The 18,763-nt window shown below is 49.0% G+C and overlaps 1 protein-coding gene across 2 annotated transcripts in view; it reads right to left on the bottom strand.

Annotated features, from left to right (window-relative positions):
* Positions 1–18,428, bottom strand: part of LOC309883631 (rho GTPase-activating protein 7-like) — a 42,570-nt gene extending 24,142 nt beyond the window's left edge. For both annotated transcript variants that reach the window (XM_082771883.1, XM_082771882.1), the window contains exon 1: positions 18,359–18,428. In XM_082771883.1, the coding sequence (XP_082628009.1) occupies positions 18,359–18,365 (7 nt within the window). In that variant the 5' untranslated portion in view covers positions 18,366–18,428. The remainder of the gene's footprint in view (positions 1–18,358) is intronic.
* Positions 18,429–18,763: the final 335 nt, after the last annotated feature.

Raw genomic sequence — 18,763 nt, forward strand, 5'->3', positions numbered from 1 at the left:
TGAGTGGGAGCAATGTGGTGCAATGGGACGTGTAATCCTTCAGTACAGGAGAGCTCGGTACAATGGCTCACATGAATAAGAAGCACTAGAATAGAGAAACTTCGGGAATAAGCAATTGGTAAAATTGCTTATTAAAATAGTAAAACCTGAATGAGGTTCTGATAGAATGTTGATTGAACAGATTTAACAAATATTTGCTTGAATTCTCCATGGTAGTTCACTTGGCCATATTCACATCCTTGGTTTGTTATTTGCAAGCATTTGTGAAACTGTAATTTTGCTCAGAGAAATAACTGGGAACCAGTAGCTCTTACAGCTAGCAAGTCTGCTGGTCTGTATGAACACCTAACGTCACAGTGACTTTGATCACTTTGCATTTTTCCCATGAAACCATTTTCAATGATATTTGATACTTGTTTGCAGATCTGCCTCCAGGAATGTGTCAACAAGAAAAAAAGAAAGAAAAAAGGTGTGGTGATTAACTTAAGCCAAATCTATGGTTATAGATCAGGAACTGATTTTATGACATAATTCATGTCATTTGCTATTTCCCTGGCTCAAGCTTATCATCAACAGATAAATCTTTGAATCCTTTCAGACTTCTCCAGAAAACAGCAATTTTTCTCCATGCGCTTTTTTTCTGTGACACATGCTTAAACTTTTCATTTGGATCACTTATGTTAGAACTAGATTAAACTGCTGAAAATATAAGTGCTGCTTGGGTGAAATAATAGCCAGAACGCTTAAAAATAGCCTCTAATTCCTTTAGTAGATGCAGCATTTTTATCTGAAAGGCAAAGCAGCTTATAAGGGTAAATAATTATTTTCTGGGCATCAGAGAAGCTAAGATTCATTTTGGCTTTTCAGTTTGGCACTTTAAATGAGAAATAGGTCTCAAAGAGAACAAGAATAAAGCAACCAATATGCGCAATAACAACAAAAAAAATAGAGAGAGAAAGAAAGAAAAGAGGAAGGAAGGAGGGAAGGAGGGAAGGAAAGGCTGAGAGACCTGGGTCTGTTCAGCCTGGAGACGAGAAGACTGAGAGGGGATCTCATCAATGTGTATAAATACCTGAGGTGTGGGAGACAGACGGATTTGGCCAACCTCTTTCCAGTGGTTTGTGGGGACAGCACAAGGGGCAATGGCCACAAGATGGAGCCCAGGCAGTTCCGCACCAACATGCGAAAGAACTTCTTCACGGTGAGGGTGGTGGAGCACTGGGACAGGCTGCCCAGGGAGGTTGTGGAGTCTCCTTCTCTGGAGATAGTCAAGGCCCATCTGGATGCCTACCTGGGCAGCCTGCTCTACGGAGGAACCTGTTTTGGCAGGGGTTTGGACCCGATGATCTCTTGAGGTCCATTCCAACCCCTACAATTCTGTGAGTCTGTGAAAATGTGCTGTCTAGAGAGAAGTTCTCCAGCTGCAGCCATTATATGGATCACGACAAGAGCAACTCAAAAAGTGAAAAGCCTTGGCAAAATGATGTTGGTGCCCTAATCATGTAACTCATTTTTACAGTAGGTCTAGAATTGGCTTCAAATCAATTTAAAGGCAACATAAAGCTAGATTCAGATGCATTGGTAGGCCCAGTCTCTTTTACATATAAACCTCATGCTATAATCCCTCTAGTGAGGTGGGGATTGGGCTCATCTCCCAAGCACACAGTGGTTAAGACAAGGGGAAATGGCCTCAAGTTGCACTAGGGGAGGTTTAGGTTGGATATTAGGAGAAATTTCTTTACTGAAAGAGTTGTGTGGCATTGGAACAGGCTGCCCAGGGAAGTGGTGGAGTCACCATCCCTGCAGGTCTTCAAGAAACAAGCAGATGTAGAACTTAGAAGCACGACTTAAGTACTAGGTTGAAGGTTGGACCAGATGATCTTAGAGGTCTTTTCCAACCTGAATGATTCTATGATTTCATGATAATGTATCTCAGCAATGCCTGGTGGCCAATTTTAATCTACACACAATAGGCATTTACTCAAAGAGGATAATACAGTTCGCATATGAAAACAGCTTTTAAAACAGTCTATGAACGTTTTAAAACTCAGAAAATAAGTATTTAATATGATTAATAAATAATGTCTGTTTCTCACATTTATCCCAGGGATTCCATTTCCCCCCTCTGTCCAGCACCCACCAATCCTGACTTAAAATACCTCTAACACTACTGACAAGAAACAGCTGAAAAGCCTTAATCATTGTTGGACTGTAAACTCATTCCCTTGAGCTTCCTAAAATTTAGCTTCCTAAAAATGCAGATGGGTGCCAAGTCGGGGAAAACATTAAGAGTGCCTAAATAGCTCCAAACTGGGACAGGGACAACTGGCAGCCGCCGCACAACGTGCCCGTCAGTGCCTCTCCAGCCAGCGCTTCTGCTTGCACAGCCATGCGCTGCGGAGCACCGGGGCACGCTGCTTCCAGCGTGGGACTCGTTTTGCTCTGTGTTTCATGGATCCAACATGTCTCTTGTCAAACTTTAAGTTGTGTACATAACCCATGGTGACCTCTTCCTTCTTCTCCAAAGCACTCATCTTATCCAGATATCTGTCGGGCGTCACAAGGCTGCTTACTTGACGCAGTATTTTTAAATAACTCACAAATATTTAAACAACATTTCTATCAGCATTACATGTTTAGAAGACATCCAGAAATGTCAAGAGTGCCCAAGCTGGTTGGCCCAAAGTGAGCTCAGCACTGAAGCAGCTTACGGAGGGGCTGCAGCACACAACAGCTTATGCAAAGCTCTTGGCAAGCATCTTAGAGATTCTTAGCACCATGGGTAAAACCCTGTGAGATGAGCTACACACTTACGGAGCAAGTGTCTGAGACACCACACCTTTAGTTGTGATTTGCATTTTAGGAGACAGCAAAGAACCTGAAGCCAATACTGAAGCCACCAACACTCTCTTCTGTCTTCTGGCTCTATCTTCTACAACACCTCCAGTCGATCACGAGGTGCCCGCTACCAGGGGACAGGTGTAAAAGGCCATCCAGGTGCTGCTGCACATCAACTGGGGCCTGTAAGGCCTGCTTTGAAGACCTCAAAGCCTTTGGTTTTGGTTATTGAACTCCTTTGTCATTACAGACTTCCAAAACTCAAAAGAACAGTATTTCACACATTTTGGATTTGAAGATGTTCAAAGCAGAAATACTGACACTAAAACACCCAGACCACTAAAAACTATTAAGAAAAGCATTTCAGATCAAAAGGTCGAGGTGTGCCTCAGCTCACTTCAGATTTAAGTCCTTGCTTAAGACTGAAGTAAAGCTTGGTGCCAATCTACTTATGATGGGAGGTTTATGTTCTTATTTGTATCCAGGCATAACACAATTCCTCGTTTCTTGAGCCAAATAATTTTCCCTTAGATGGGTTGGCTATGTAGGCTAGTATGAGACATGGCATTGGCAGGTTACAGCACTATGTGTTTTCCTGGGAGACGGCTGGCAAGAAATAAGTGGACTTCAATTCTTCAGTTTCTTTTTAAAGCAGTGAGGCAGATAAAGCTGCTTAAGTCAGAATATTAGAAAATAAACATGCCATTCCCACTGCCAAATATACACAAAATTACTTGAGTCAAATGTCACAGTCGGGTACAGAGTAAAATCTGGAAGCTATATGGTACACCCTACCTACCTAGTAATGTACCAAGTCAAGTATACGTTCCATATGTAAAAGGCTTTAGAAGGATCAAGAAAAACATACATCACCCTGCCAATACCAGTAAGGCACAGGCCTTGTAGGGTGTGCCCTGCCAAAGAGCTTAGTTTCTCACTTTGTACAAAACCTATTCACAGAATCACAGAATATCCTAGCTGGAACCCAGGGATCCCCCAGGGATCATCAAGTCCAATTCCTGGCTCCACACAGCACCACCCAAAAATCAGGCCATGTGTCTGAGAGCTTTGCCCAAATGCTTCTTGACCTCCGGCAGGCTCAGGGCCATGACCACATCCCTGGGCAGCCTGTCCCAGTGCCCGACCACCTCTGGGTGCAGAACCTTTCCCTAACCCCCAGCCTGACCCTCCCCTGTCCCAGCTCCATGCCGTTCCCTCGGGTCCTGTCGCTGTCCCCAGAGAGCAGAGCTCAGCACCTGCCCCTCCGCTCCCCTCATGAGGGAATAATTTTATGGCCTCCTTATGCTGGGGCACCCAGAACTGCCCACAGCACTGGACTGGGGGTGAGGCCGCAGCAGCACAGCGCAGAGCAGAGCAGGACAGTCCCTGCCCTCAACCGTCCAGCCACGCCGTGCCTGATGCAGCCCAGGCCAAGGTTGGCCCTCCTGGCTGTCGGGGGCTGCTGCTGGCTCATGCTCAGCTTGCCATCGACCAGAACCCCCAGATCCTGTGCTGGGGGGCTGCTCTCCCACCTCTCATCCTCCCAGTCTGTACATACAGCCAGGGTTGCCCCATCCCCAGGTGCAGAATTCACCTGCTTTTGTAAAACTTCATATTTTTGTGAAACTAAAAATATTGATCTAATATTTTGGATAACACAAACCCTTAATATATTTCTCAGTAAATCTGTGTTGTGAAGAAGATTCCATCTCTGTGTCTACCACTAGTGGTGAAGCAAAAGGATTCAGGCCTTCTGACTCTACTCAAATGCCCTTTCCAACACACACAGCGTATACATGCAAAGTGGGAACACAGATTTCAGCCAAGGTCACTTGTTAGATGTGTCATTTTCTGCTGGTGTAAACCTGCCACGCATGAATTGGTAGAGAAGTGCTGCAGTTCTTGCATTGCCAGAAGTTCAGTACCGTTTACCTTTGCCGAAAAAGCGCTGCCACATATTTCAATGACAAAAGGATTCATCTTGTCTGCCCACTTTTAGGAATGGTGTCTGCTTCCAGCTGGACCCAGGAAATGCTGTGCAACTTCTAGCTGGGGCATTCAGCTAGTCCTTACCTCTGGTAACAGCCAGGGAGCGTCCAGGCTGCTGGGAGTTGATGGGTTACATCAGTATCCCTTTCTCAACTTTACTATAACTTTTTGCTGTTCTTATGACGGGGCAGAAAGGAAATACAAAGTATTCATACACTCCTTCTTTTCTCCTCCCCAGAAATGCCCCACTTCATATTTGAGTAGTATAAACAGCAAAGGAAAAAAAAAAAAAAAAAAAGGCACTGCTCCCTTGCAGTGCCAGCAAAAGCAGGGACAGCATGCACATTAAATATTTTACCATTAATGGCTCCGATAGAAAGCTTTCTGGATGATCTATGGAAACCCTGCAATCAGAAATATTACACGCTTTGCTCAGCCCTGTTCCCAATTGCGGGTTTTCTGATGAGAGGGGAGCTGCCCTCGCTTGTAACATCACATTTAGAAATCCATTTAAGTCCCTTTGATGTTATTTGAATGATCAATTCTGAAAGGTTATAAAAAATGCAGCTAAACCGTATTTGTTATTGCTGCAACGTTTAGAAAGTGTAAACACTTAAATCATCAACCGAGTGCATAGCGCTCATATTCACCATACCTTTTAAAAGCATGCTTAGCATACCACTGAGAAAGATTACCCTGCTGACGGAAGTCAAGCGTCTGGATTAATTTAAAGGAGTGCGTTTCACAATCCATCATTCCAGAATAGGAGAACAAGGAATCGCTCGGTTAAATTAAATGGTGAGTTACTCGGGAACAAATCAAAGGAAATTCGTCTCTGCACTGTGTCTAGTTCAGATGTGAAATTCAGGGCAGAGGCTATTAGAAGCCAAGCAGTCTGGTTGGATTTAACAAAGACCAAACAATTTTACAACCAATCCTTATTTACTTGCACTCTTGCACAACACGCAAGTAGCAGCATATGTGGCATGTGACACAAGGGGGCAGCTTCAGGCCAGCACCCTTCAAGGACTTTTTGAAGAAAGGTAGGGAAAAAACAGCCTGGGAATGGTGGGCCAGAAGCAAATCCTTCCCAAGGCAAGTGGAGAGCAAACGCAGAGGATGCTTGCTGCTCCTGCCATGTGGTGTCTGAAACGGCAGCAGGACCTTCTTACAAGGGGTTCCTTTTCTGGGGCACTTGGGGGCCATCACAGCCTGGATTTGGGCCATGTCTGTCAGCTAAGGACTCCTGATTAGACCCTGTCCAGGCCACGTCCAGCTGGTTAGGTTCTGGACTGAAGGGCTGTATCTTTTCAAAAAAGGATTTACCTGAAAATCTGCCTGGAGAGACAGGCTCACAGAACGCATCATCTACTGAGAACGTTTTACAGACTGTAGAAGGGCTGAAGGAACTTAAGAGTATAATAAGGAATGTGCATCTGTTTAAAAAGTCTTATTGCACCAGTTGGTTGCAGCTTTGCAGGTATTACCCAAAGCCTAAAGTTCTCAAAGAGTACTTCTAACTTTTTCTTTTTTCTTTTTTTTTCTTGTAACTTTAAATAACCTCTGCCTGTTCCATTTCCCATCAGCTCTTCTCCTTAATTTTCACTTTAAATTTTGAACTTTTTCTCCCTAGACCTATAGAGCTATATTTAACCCAACCTTCTCTTAGCAGAAGAAATGATAGTTTGGAAAAGAACTGCAGTGAAACGCAGGCTTCTTTATAACCGTTCACTCCTTAAATCACAATAGTGCAATACCTGACAACATTCCAGGCAAAAAAATAGCACATTTCATTTACATTCATTTCCCCAACTAGGTCTCATGTAGGCAGTGAGCAGCAGGGGCTACTCCACCAGCAGTGGCTCTGTCCCCGCTCCCCAGGGACGAGCCCTCCCGTTTTCCCAGATGCTTTGCTCTCTTGCTTCCTCTTTCTCACTGCGCCAGCCCAGGAAGCCATAGCGAGAGCAAGCAAGAAAACAAACCATTCCCTCACACGCCCTGGTGCAGAGGAAATGTCCTTCACCCCTAACACTTTCCATGTCAGTCTGCAGGCAAAGAGTGGTTGTGGCCGAAGGAGCGTGCTGAGGAGCATGGACGCACATTTCTACCCATTTGTGACCTTCAGGGCATAATGAGGGAGAGCAGGAGCTCAGCCAGGTTTAAGCGTTAGCAACATCCTCACAGCATAAGGCACCTTTTTCCAGGTGGCATGCGCACAGCGAGGACGGTGAGGCTCTCCTTTGCCAGTAGACCAGCAAAGGTGCAAGCGTGAGGGCATGGCCACAGATGGAGCGACCTGCCCAAAAGGAACCTGCAGGAAAGCCGGGAGCACCACTCAGATGTCTCTGCCTGCAGAGTGGGGTTGTGTAACCATTCACCACGGAAAAGCGTCCCTCCAGGCCAGCGAGCATCTAGAGACTGTACCACCAAGCTGGGAAACGAGGCTGTGAGTCAGTCCTTCTCCAACCCTGCAAACACGATCAAACAGCCTCCAGCTACGACCTGGAGCTTGCCGAGGCACTGCAGTCAGCAAACATGCCAAGCTGATTTCATATTCGGGAGCCTATTCCTCCTTATCCGCTTCCAACAGAGGCATATCCCGTAAATCTCATGCACTAACTAGCACGCTGTAAAAAGCCCCAAAACACTGGAGGAAGGTGCTGCTCTGGAGAGCTGTGCTGAACCAAAGAGGACAAAATGAGAGAGCAGATAGCTTCTGTTGGCCAAGGTCACAGAGCTGAAGCAAAAGCTGGGCAGAGCTGAGCACAACACCTCCTTCCAAAACCCGCCCTTCAGGGCCTGCCTGCTGCGGCGCAATCTCCTCTGAAATCAGCGTGGGATATCATTCCCATCATTAGCGTGATTAATCCTTCTGCACTGCAAATGGCAGCTTCTCCTGAAATACCAACCATTTGTTTTTATACGTTTGGCCAAATGTCTTTCCCTTTTATAGGCTTGGCCACAAGCAGCCCAATTTTTCAGGGTGATTGGGCATTTGGCAGTAACGCACCGAAATGGCTTTCTACAGCCGCCTGATAGCTGAGCCCTGCCACGGGAAGATTGATGGCAGTGAGCCCCAGGTAAGGATGCTCCATTTTCCCGCAGACTGATTAGCACTGTCTATTTCAGTGATTTAAGTGTTTTTTCAAAGAATGCATCTGAAGAGCTGAAATGGATACATATTGTCAGCTCCTGGCAGTTTAAGCGCAAACAGCTGCCTTGAAAGCTCTGTGCGGTACCACAAAGAGATGAGCCCCTGTGAAAGCGAGTCAATCAGAGGAGATAAATCTTTGTGTCAGTTCCAATTATCGAGATACTCCAGTTAACTCGGGGAATCACAGACATTAGCCTGGCTTTAAATGCCCACGTGGCTGGGACTATACCATTGCTCTTGGGAGGCAATTTCACTGTCTGACAGATCAAGAGGCTTTTCTCAGCTAGTTAATTCCAATTAAGTTTTTCCTCTCAATTTCATCCTACTATCCATTATCCTCAGTCAGCTACCCTTCGTAATTCCTCTCCTGCCATGCTGCCTGTGTTGAGTCCTGAACTAGTGACATAATTACACGTACCTGGTGATGGCACCCTTGAGACCTCCTAGCACTTCAGCCTCAGAGCTAAGACGGTCTCTATCTTAAAGAGCTTCTACCGATCACTAACGCTTTTAATCAAGCTATACACCTTAATTTAGGTGTACCACTAACCCCCCCTCCTTGTGTTTTGCCTTTTTCTTTCCTCTAATAAATTCTGTTCCTTCTGACTCCCCTGACTTCAGATGGTACCGAAGAGCAGACACCTATCTGGAAGGCTGCAAGCAGCGGTGTCCTGGAAGTCTTTGCAAGTACAGATAACATAATACAAAAGATGATTTTTTTTTTCCCCGCCATGAACTTCATATAAAGGGTATTCCATTAAAGTATTCCGTGCCCTTCCAAAAATGACTGGGATAGATGGACTTTGTGGCCCATCCTAAGGCCACATGCCAGAGCCGAGATGGGCTCCTGAGTCCGTTTGCAACCTGGCTGCACGGATGGGACTCAGCAGGGCGTTGTTGGGACGCGCTGGTCACACAGCTCCCCTCCCCGTACCCACACTGCCAGCTCTCTCACAGCCCCAGCAAGACAAATGGAATGAAGAAATGTGTAAACATATTCCTCCAGCACAGGAAGTTCAAGGGGTCTGCACGTTTATTTCAAGAAACAAGAGGAATTCGGCCCTTTTTCCAACCCAGCAGTGAGCATCAAAGGCTGGCATTCCCCACTGCAGAAACCAACCCCTCACAGGAGGGCGGCAGAGGAAGCGCAGGGACACGGGGCTCAGGGAGCGTTTGGAGGTACCAGGGCTCCTCTGGCCGGGGCGACGAACAAAGTTGTGCTCTTTGCCCACCTGGGAGAACACTGCGTTGGGTTGTGCCAGCCGATTTGAACACGCACGCGTTAACCATCTCTCCTAATTTGTTCTGATTTGCATCCAAAAAATAAATTAAGAGAGAACTTTTCAAAATCAGAGTCAGCCCTTTAGCAATTCACATAGGATGCCCAAACCTTAGAAAAACGTCTCAGGAAAATCTCTGAAAACTGGTTTCCATAGGGGAAAGCCTGGTGGGCTGCCCGAACATGGAGCATCCAAGCCAGCAGTCCCTGTCCGCAGCCCCCACAGGATGAACCCACGAGCGCGGAGGGAGCTGGCCGATGTCATTGCGTGGCCACTCTCAGCAACCTTTGATCACCAAGTCCCTTTGAGCCTCAACCATTCCGTGAGTCTCTAAAGAAAAGTTATCTTGGATCAGACACGCAGGAAGTGAGTGCAGACCTTAAAGCAGTGCCCGTCCTGCTGCCAGCCCTCTGAACATGCCACTCCTCTTTCAACTGCGTTTTAGCACCTTCACGTAGCCATGGGTAAAATTTTAAATTGGCCACTGCACGATGATATTTCATATCCAGCAAGCTCCCGCCACATCTTAATTATTCTCCACTCCTGCTTTGAATCGTGAGGGCATGGCCTTGGAGAAAGGAGTTATAAGGTGGAGATACCTGCACAAAGCACATCTACGTTAGCCCTTCTAAGTGCATCACCAATTCAGCAGCAGAATAAACTGATTATAAAACCTGTAGGTATTTTCTCTGGCAGGACAGAGAAACGTATCACTAAAAAAAAAAAAAAAGAGTACAATGGAAGAATTTCCAAATGATCACTTTGTAACCAAACAGCTGCTCTTGGCCAGTATCATGGGTAGAGCAGAAAGTATCAGCCAAATTCTGCCTGGGTTGCACAAGCTAAAATCCAGAGGAACTGCTCTGAGGTCGTCTGAAGTCAAATTTGCAGAACTGGGCAGAAGTCCTGCATAGATTTACACCCATGATTAATTTTATACCGCATGCTGTCTTGCTGAGATCCCAGGGATAAAATGTGTGCATGTTCAAGTCGAGGTTTAAGCTTTAACCTAGAGTTACACCAGTGTAAAGGAAAGCACTACACAGCCCAGTATTTACATTATTCAGGCCAAGGAAAAAATGCAGTGGCAGCTGTGAGCAGTCTAAAACTCCAAACCCTGATGGGAAGACCTTCATCCAGAGGTTTGGGTTGTTGTTGCAGCTGACTCTCTGCATATCCTTTAACTTTTTTTTCCCCTTTCAGAGATGGTTGACCTTAAATGCAAAAGGAGAAGACGGGTCAGGAGAAGCATTTATTATGGATGAGCTATTTTTCTTTCATGTTAGCAAAATCCTTTTGTAAAAATTGGCAGGAGTCCTTGTTACAGCTAAATTTCAGACCCAGGGGTGATCTGGAATTTAACATTATTTATGTCTCTGTATTAAGAAAAAAAGCAATGAGAAGGAAGCAAATTAAAAGAAAATAATCAGAACACAGCTGAGGTCTGATGGCTTTTCTTTTTGGAACCACTCGATTCTGTTTCCACCCTTGCCTCCACTGAAGTCAGATCACTCTGTCAGTGGTTTTAGGGCTCGCTATGTCGAAGTTAGAGTATCTGTGGAAATCACGCGGTGCCTAATTCTATGTTTTTTTCACTGCCAAGGAGCACTAAAGACCAATTCAGAGAAGTGACTGGCATGGCAGAGCTCCTGGTTGCAGGTGTGCAGACTGCACCTGCTCACAGCGCTGATGTGATAAGGGCAGCACACAGATCTTGCAGTTTAAACCCTTTGCAACACGGGTACAGAGAGGAGCCCTCTGTGTCCTGAGAGGAGCTCTGGTGGGGATAAAACCCTGCCGCTGCCGTCACGGAGGCCACACGCCAGCCTCTTGTCCCCCAGCCCCCAGCCTTTAATTCGGTCACAGGGCCAAGCAGCCAGATGCTGCAATCCTCGTCTGCTCCGGGCAGCACGTGGCCGCTCAGCAATTCGCCCCCTGCCTCCAGGGAGCTCTCGGTACCATAAAAGTAACTGCTGTGCATGGACGGGAGCTAAAGTTCAGCCCTCGACTGCCAATGCTGTCCAGACTTGCATCGTTACAGAGAAGACCGTTTCTCAAGGGCGGGGTTGCAGAGAACATTTTTAGGAAAGGGTTATTTGTGTTTGCTTGTTCCCGGAATGGTCTTAGGGTCAAAGCCGGACTGGCTGCTTTTCCAAGCTGTGCTCACTACCAAATAACACACAGAGAAACCTAAGCAGCAAGTTCGTAAAATATTCAGAAAACAGGTCTGCGTCTTGCCCGTGTTATGTCACCGTAATCTCCTAATAAAGCCGAACACGACTGTTCACTACACAGACATGGCCAAGAGAAAACTCTCCCAAAAATCCTGTCACAGCCAGGGGCCAACCCTAGTGCTGTAACAAGCTCTGCCCACACCTCTCCCTTGGCCACTGGTTCTTCAGGAGATCTCTCTTCAAAAGGACACAGCTCCCTGATGAAGTGTCTCGTCTCTGCCCGGCACAGAACAAGGAGGGGACTACGGGAAAGCAAGCAGCACCGCACAGCCCCTCCGAAACCGCCCCCGGGAGCTCAGGGAGCTGCTCTTGTGAAGCTTCGGGCAGAGATGAACTAAGTTCTGACGAAGACATTGAAATGCACAGTGGCTTTCACTCTGAGGCGTTCTCCCCCTGCAGCATCAGCGTACACCCAGTGTGTGCACGCTCACAGCTCGGCAAGCTTCACAGCAAGCAGGCTGGCCCGGCAGCGCAGGGAGCTTGCCATGCAAATCCAGGAGGCTGGGTAATGTCAGACCCTGCAGGTACGGCGAGGGTGACATTTTCAGGAGCATCTGCATTTCTTAGGCTCGCTGAGCTCCGTCAAAACTTGCTTGAGGTGAATTTGAATGGAATTTAGGCTCCCAAATCTCCTTTGTGTTTGAGAAAAAAGTAGCTCCTGTCTTCAAGTTTAGCAGTAAGTAATAGCAAGCAGACCATGCTTGGAAGGTTTGTGAAGCTGGGGATAGAGGAGGTGTTGGGAGGGCATGAACATGAGCATAAATTTGCTGAAAGGGAGAAAGACCCGAGAGCAGGGCTGGCGGTAGGTACAAACAGCTAATTTCATCATGACTAACCTGGCACTGGAAAGTCTGCTACTGACTTACACTCCATGAAACTGAGGATTTTAGTGGCACAGTTTTCACTGTCCACTGGTGGAAATACTAAAAGTTCAAGGCTTGAAGGCCACATCTGAACACTGGTGCCGTGTTTGTAGGACCTGAGATGAAAGAAGCCCAGCACCTTGGCTCAGATGTCCAGGCTGCTGCTCCCTGCTGGTAAGCACGTCCTTGTGTGCAGCACCGACGAGCCCCGGGAGCTGCTGGCCCCGCAGCGTGCTCACCAGCCCTGCCTGACACCTCGCCTCTCCTCCCCGCTGCCACAACCGTACCGATGGCACCGCAGTATTTCCTGTTCCCTCACTCGTTTTTCCACTAAAATGCTCAAGCATTTCTGGAAAACATCTGAACAGGAAGAGAGCTGACCTCTCCTCCCCGAACATCGCGAACTCGCTTCTCCTGGCACCAGGACATCGCTCGTGTGCCAGCTCCTGCAGTGACCTCAGGACAACCCGAGGGGTGGATCCCATACCTTGCGATTGCCTTGTGTGCTCTGGAGGTTATGCCTAAGTTGTGGTGAACTGTTCAGCAGCCCATTAAAGATGCCTTGGGATTTCAAAGTCCTTCCAGTTCCTTGCCAGCACGCCCCCATTATTCCCGCTTACAGCAGTGCCTACAGGGATCCCAGGTCCAGCCAGCAGGCGGTGGAGGAACCACCCCACAGCCATGGAGCCGAATGGAAGAACTCATCGAGGAACCTCTCCTCCACTGAGACCACTCCCAGATACTTCTTTCTCATAGACATCAGGCAGCTCCTCTCCTGGGCACTTCTACAAGGCACAAAGCTGGTTTTTAGGGGTTCGTTTCCTCTTGGAGACCTTCTGGCTCTGGGACATCATCACAGCCTCCTCATCCAGCAAGGCCTGGCCCCTAGAACAGTTCCCCACCATCCAACTGCTCACAGTAAAGGCCCCAGCGAGGAATTTCTCTTTCCTCAGGTGGACAAGCTCTGCCCACCAGGAGCCTGACCCGTGCTACATGTCCCTTGCCATGGGAAGGACGGACACAGCAGGCACAGAAGCCCCGTGAGCTCTGCATGCACCAAACCCAGCCCAGCCAGGCCAGAGGGTGCCACGAGAGCGTGCAGGGTGCCAGGAGGGATTTGCTTGGGGAGTTTTCCTTGCCAGGCTCCAGATTCAGCTCTTCCGCTGGTGTAAATCAAATGCTGACACATCTGGGGATGCCAGAACAGCACAAGAGTGAAAAAATACACGTACAAAAGGAAAGGCAGGGATCTGCATGCTTCTGCACTCACATATTCCCCCCGCAGAGCACCCAGAGTTGTTATCTGCACTTTGCTTAAGAAGCCCTAATGTGCCTGGAAATGATGTTTAATATATACGCCAGTATAGACGCCAGCATGCATTAAACATGCCAGTGTGAGGGCCTTGCAGCAGTTTCGTCATGCTGCAGAATTAATCTGAGATTGGTAATAACTGCAGAAAATTAGATTTATGTTAATTGCAAGCTGGTGGTTCCTTTTTTTTTTTTTTTTTTTTTCCCCAAAGCCTTCTAAGTCCCAGCACCATCCCAAAGAATCAAATCTGTTAGGAAATGCCACGCTCCCACGCCACCACTTTCACCTCCACGCAGAAGACCTCATTCCCTCATTCCTCTCCTGCTGGCCGCAACGCGGGGCTGGGGCAGAAGGTCCCACCTGCACTCACTGGTGAACCTTCATGCGGACACCCCAGCCACCAGCTCCAGCCTCTGCAGGGGGGCTGTGCTCTTACTACCTCGAATTATTTGGGGTATTTATTCCAGGGAAGGGCAACGTGGCCCAGGCCAGCCCCTGAGAGCCACCAACAAACTGGACGTGAAGACACACCGCTGTCTCCTCCACGAGGACCTCGTTAAGGGTTAGCAAACTCAGGGGACGGCCCAGAAAGCTGTTTCTCCTGGTGTTTAGATGCAGCTCACCTTGCCTCGTCTCTCTGCATGCTTCCCGAGCACCCGCCTTCCCAGCCCACCGCACAGCGAAGCCGTGCCTCTCCGAAACCCGGAGAGGACTCGCCACTTCCCCAGAGCTGAAACCAGGCAACCCCAGACACAGCAAAATGCTAACATGTTACTGCTCAGAAAGACTTGTGGTGAAAATGAATAGAAGGGAATGGTTTGCAGCTGTCCCACATCCATCGTGTCTGTTGCAGTGGGGTGAGGCCCTCAGTACGCTTGCAGCACGGGGTCTGACATGCCCGTCACAAGCTGTCATTTAAATTTCCCCGAGTTCTTTGTTTAATGTCCGATCAGGTTGGAAACAGTTCAAGGCAAATCCCTGCAATTTCTCCTTCCAGCTGCGTCAAACAACTCTCTTAGCCTCAGTAATTAGTAGCTTAATCAGCTAAAGCACTGAACGTATAGAGCCCTCCACTACGTTGCTCTGATGAGGGACACTGGGTCCGCAGCATCAGCAGGGCTGCAAGTGCAAGAACGAATCTGCTGTGGATTGAAGGACATTTGAAATTCAAAATGAGTTTTCTTTCTGGGTAGCTTCAGAAATGTACAGGCCTGCTAGGAATCTTTCTTTTTATGAAATTATGGATCCTTTAAAAAAAATAACCTTACACCCTATCACAGCACTTAGTCATGAAGCAATGCACATGCTTCCAGAGCAGGCAGAAACAGCACGGGAGGAGCCTTGTTGGCTGGACATGAGGAGAAGGAAGCAGCACTGGGGTGGGTGGCAGCTCCCATCCTCTCACGTGCAGAGCATGGTCCTGCCTCCTGCACAACGCACCCACCTCTGCCACACGTCCCCACATGCGAGGAAGGAGTTGGGTCCTGTCCCAGAGCTGCCTTCCAGGCTGCACACCAGTGTTCAGAGGGGACGTCCCTGCTCAGGCTGGGCTGGTCCTGGAATCAAGATGAGCAATGCTACACACTGAGACAGGAGAAATGAATAGCCCAGGTAACACCGGAACGTACTATTTGTTCAGTTTGAGATCACCAAAAACATTTCATTTCTGATGGAGAATGACTCCTGTATTTACTTCCCTGGCACACTTCACTGAAAAACTGCATGATTATTGGTGCTGGGGTGGCCTTGGGTCTGCATGTAAATCGCTTCCACCAGGAAGTTTTAAGCACTGCAATTCACTTATTTATCCAGCAAACCCTTCACACTGCACCTTATTTCTAGTCTTTTAACAATATACCCACTTTTAATAAAACTTTAAGAAGCTTTCCATATGACTTGCATACCCAGCATCAGCCAGCCCAGCCCTGTCACTTTATATTCTACTGTTGTTCAGTACAATGTTCAGCCAAAAAGCAAGCAGAATTATCCTTCCCTGTGCTGTCAAACTGATTACAGATTCTGCTCAGACCAGAGAGGAAGCATACGGTCAGCATGGGTTCCCGTGCACCTATACGTAGCTGTTTGACATGGCTAACACGGAGTCCAGCACCAGACATCTGCCCAGGCTCTGCCCTCCTTTTGCCTCCTGCCTGTGCAAGTGGGACTGACAAAGAAACGTGGCCCTTTCGATGAGGAGCTTTTGAAAAACACATAGGGTGCTCTGCTAAATTACCTGCAGCTGATGGAGGTTGCCATTTGCTGCAGCAGAAGGAGGGCAGCTGGAAGCCTGCCAGTGGCTGGGTCCCATGGGGCTGGCAGCAAGGGGACTTTTCTGTTCACCTGGTGGCATCACTGGCTTTGCCAAACAACATGTGTGATCTCAGAACGCATCCAAAATGCTCGAAAAGAAACAAGGAGCCATAAAGCTCCTCTTTGTTCACTTTGCTCCAACAGAACAACTTTAGGAACAGCTTTGCTGCCTGCTCTGGGCGAGGGTCGCCAGCGCTGGTGACACTTCTGGTCCCCTGCTGCAAACCCAAGCAGGCTGTGACACCTAGTGGCAAGGACCCCGACAGCCCAGAGGAGGCTGTACGTGACAGGTGCTTGGCATCATCCCTGGACAATCAGCCACAGCTCACATTACAGACTCTTCAGACTCCTCTTTACACATAATTTAATATTTATGTGTAAACTTGAACACGATGCCTATTTCTGTTCAGGCTGAGAGGAGCTGGTGATGGGATTGTAAATCCACCATGACAGACAGCTCTCATGTCCTTCGCAGTAGGTGTGGAACGTCCTGTCCCAGGTAACCATCGAGGGAACCACACTGCCGGTGTCACCTCCAGAGGCACGGCTGTGCAGTGGCAGGAGAGTGAGGTGGGTTTGAGACAAGCTTGGCCATTTGCTGTCTGACGTGGCTTCCAGCCCGTGTCCCCTCGCAGCCATCGCTGCTGGTGTGTGACCAGCTCAGGTGTCCCTGTCAGCGCTGCCCAAAACCCCGCCTGCAGCCAGCGAGGTGGAGCAGTGACTGTGGCACCGCAGGGCATTGCATGTTCACCTCCACCCCCTGCCCATCCTTTACAAGAATTTACTTCACGTCAGCCTTTTTTTTCCACACTATTTAATTTCATGCGCCACCATCAGTAGCCTATTCAATATTAGCTTGAATAATGAGACAGAAATTAAACCAATAGGCTTTGCCTAACAAATGGAAAGGCCCCATCATACAAGGCTAGGCTGCATAAGTCAAGGATATCATCTGGTAACCGTGCTGCTCACTGACAGAGGAGAGGAGCAATTACTACAGTGTGTAAAACTGAGAAAAGAAGGTCAGGTTTCAGAGGGTCCTTGCTCTTGTTGGAGAGGATCCATGAAGGAAAGCTGGCGGCTGTCATGCAGCACATGAGCAGCAGCTCCTTTGTGGAGCTCCCTGCCACCCGACCACAGCCCCTGTACCCAGTGGGGCCTGTCCCCGCCAACAGGCGAGGCCAGCAGCCATGAGGAGCATGGTGCTGAGGCTTCCCTGGCACCCAGGTGGCTGAAATCAGGCCTGCCTAGGGTGTTTCGGGTTGCTGGCTGCACCGAGATGCTCAGGTCATCCCAGCTCCAGCAGCCGTGAGACATCTGGCACCACAGGAAGAACCATACTGAGGTGTCAGCAGGACCTGTCTCTCGTCTTCCACCTGTCAGAAAACTTTGTTTTAATGCCTGAAACAGCTGCTCATTCACCACCATTTACCCGTGGGGGAGCCGCAATCCCCTGCCCACACAAACCAGGCCCTCCTGCCCCACGCTCGTTGTGTCAGCGCTCAAGTGCAAAGCGTTCCTGTGGTGAATTCCTCTCGGCGCAGTCTAGGAACACTGCCCGTTCTTGTCATGATTTATAGCCTATGCCATCAATTGACTCATTTCTGAAAGATAAGTGTTTTTCCCCTAACAAAATGTATGTTTTCCACTGCCTGGAGGACCAGTGCGGAGCGAGATGCTCCGTCCTGCAGCCGATCGGGTTCCTCTCGCGCTCGGCATGCTGCCAGGGCGACGCAAGACAACGAGAAATAAATCGACTCGAAACTTGGCCGGAGTGCACCTTCAAACAGAGGGCTGAAAACTCAGCTTGATTTATTTACAGAGGGGCGAAGGGCGAGAAACGCGATTCCAGTCCCCGCGGTGGCCCTGCCGAAAGGGCCCCCTTGAGGCGGCGGGGAGCAGCCTCGGCTGCCGAGGCACCCAGCTCCTATCGGGGGCACCCATCTCCAGCCGGGGGCACCCAGCTCCTGCCGAGGCACCCGCTCCGGGCTCCCCGGGCCGGGGTCACCCCGAGCCGCCCCAGCCCCGGGCCCGGCCGTGTGGGCGCCGCGCAGGCGGCTGCTGCCCCCCAGAGGCGAAGCCGGCCTGGCTCGGGCTGAGGCGCGGCGTGAGGGGCCCTGGCCCTGACTTGGGGACGCTCAGGGTTTCAGAGTTTCCGATAACTGCATTTTATTTTCGAAATTCCGAATAAAATCTGTCAGCGGAAAAACTTCCCGCTTTCTGTCTAACTCTGCAGGAGCACAAGAGCTGCAACCAAGAGGGAGCAGCTGGACCCACACCTTCGCCACGCCAGCCCCCAAGCAGCTCTCACCCTATTTTCTGGTTAATAACACTGGAGGTGCAGAACAAGCAAGGGAAGAAAAGAAACCTCTTCCTACCTTCCATGGGGAGAGCGAACCGAGCCGTGTCACTGCCCTGCACAGAAGTTATTCCCGTGTCCCTGCAAGCCAGCAAACCCTGCCTGGGGCGACCGGGCTCCAAGCCCGCCTGCTTGGCTTTAAGCAGGATCGTGGAGATCCCACCCAGGACGGGGTGGGGAAACCTCGCTGGGAAGAGGGCGAGTGCAGTGCAGTCACAGCCTCTTCCAGTCCCTCTTCACATCTCAGCAGCCTTCGCTCTGCCATTTGCTTTCCCTTTTCCTCAGCATTCACCAGCGGTTCCTTTGACTGCCATCCCGCAGCAGGCTCAGCAAACACGCTTGCAATGGGGATTGAAAGTGACAGTGCCAAACGTGTGGGTGGTGTGGGCCCTGGCAAGAAATACTGTCAGGAAATAAGTACAGG

This window comes from Aythya marila, assembly GCF_965140915.1.
Source record: "Aythya marila genome assembly, chromosome: 14".
Lineage (NCBI taxonomy): Eukaryota > Metazoa > Chordata > Aves > Anseriformes > Anatidae > Aythya > Aythya marila.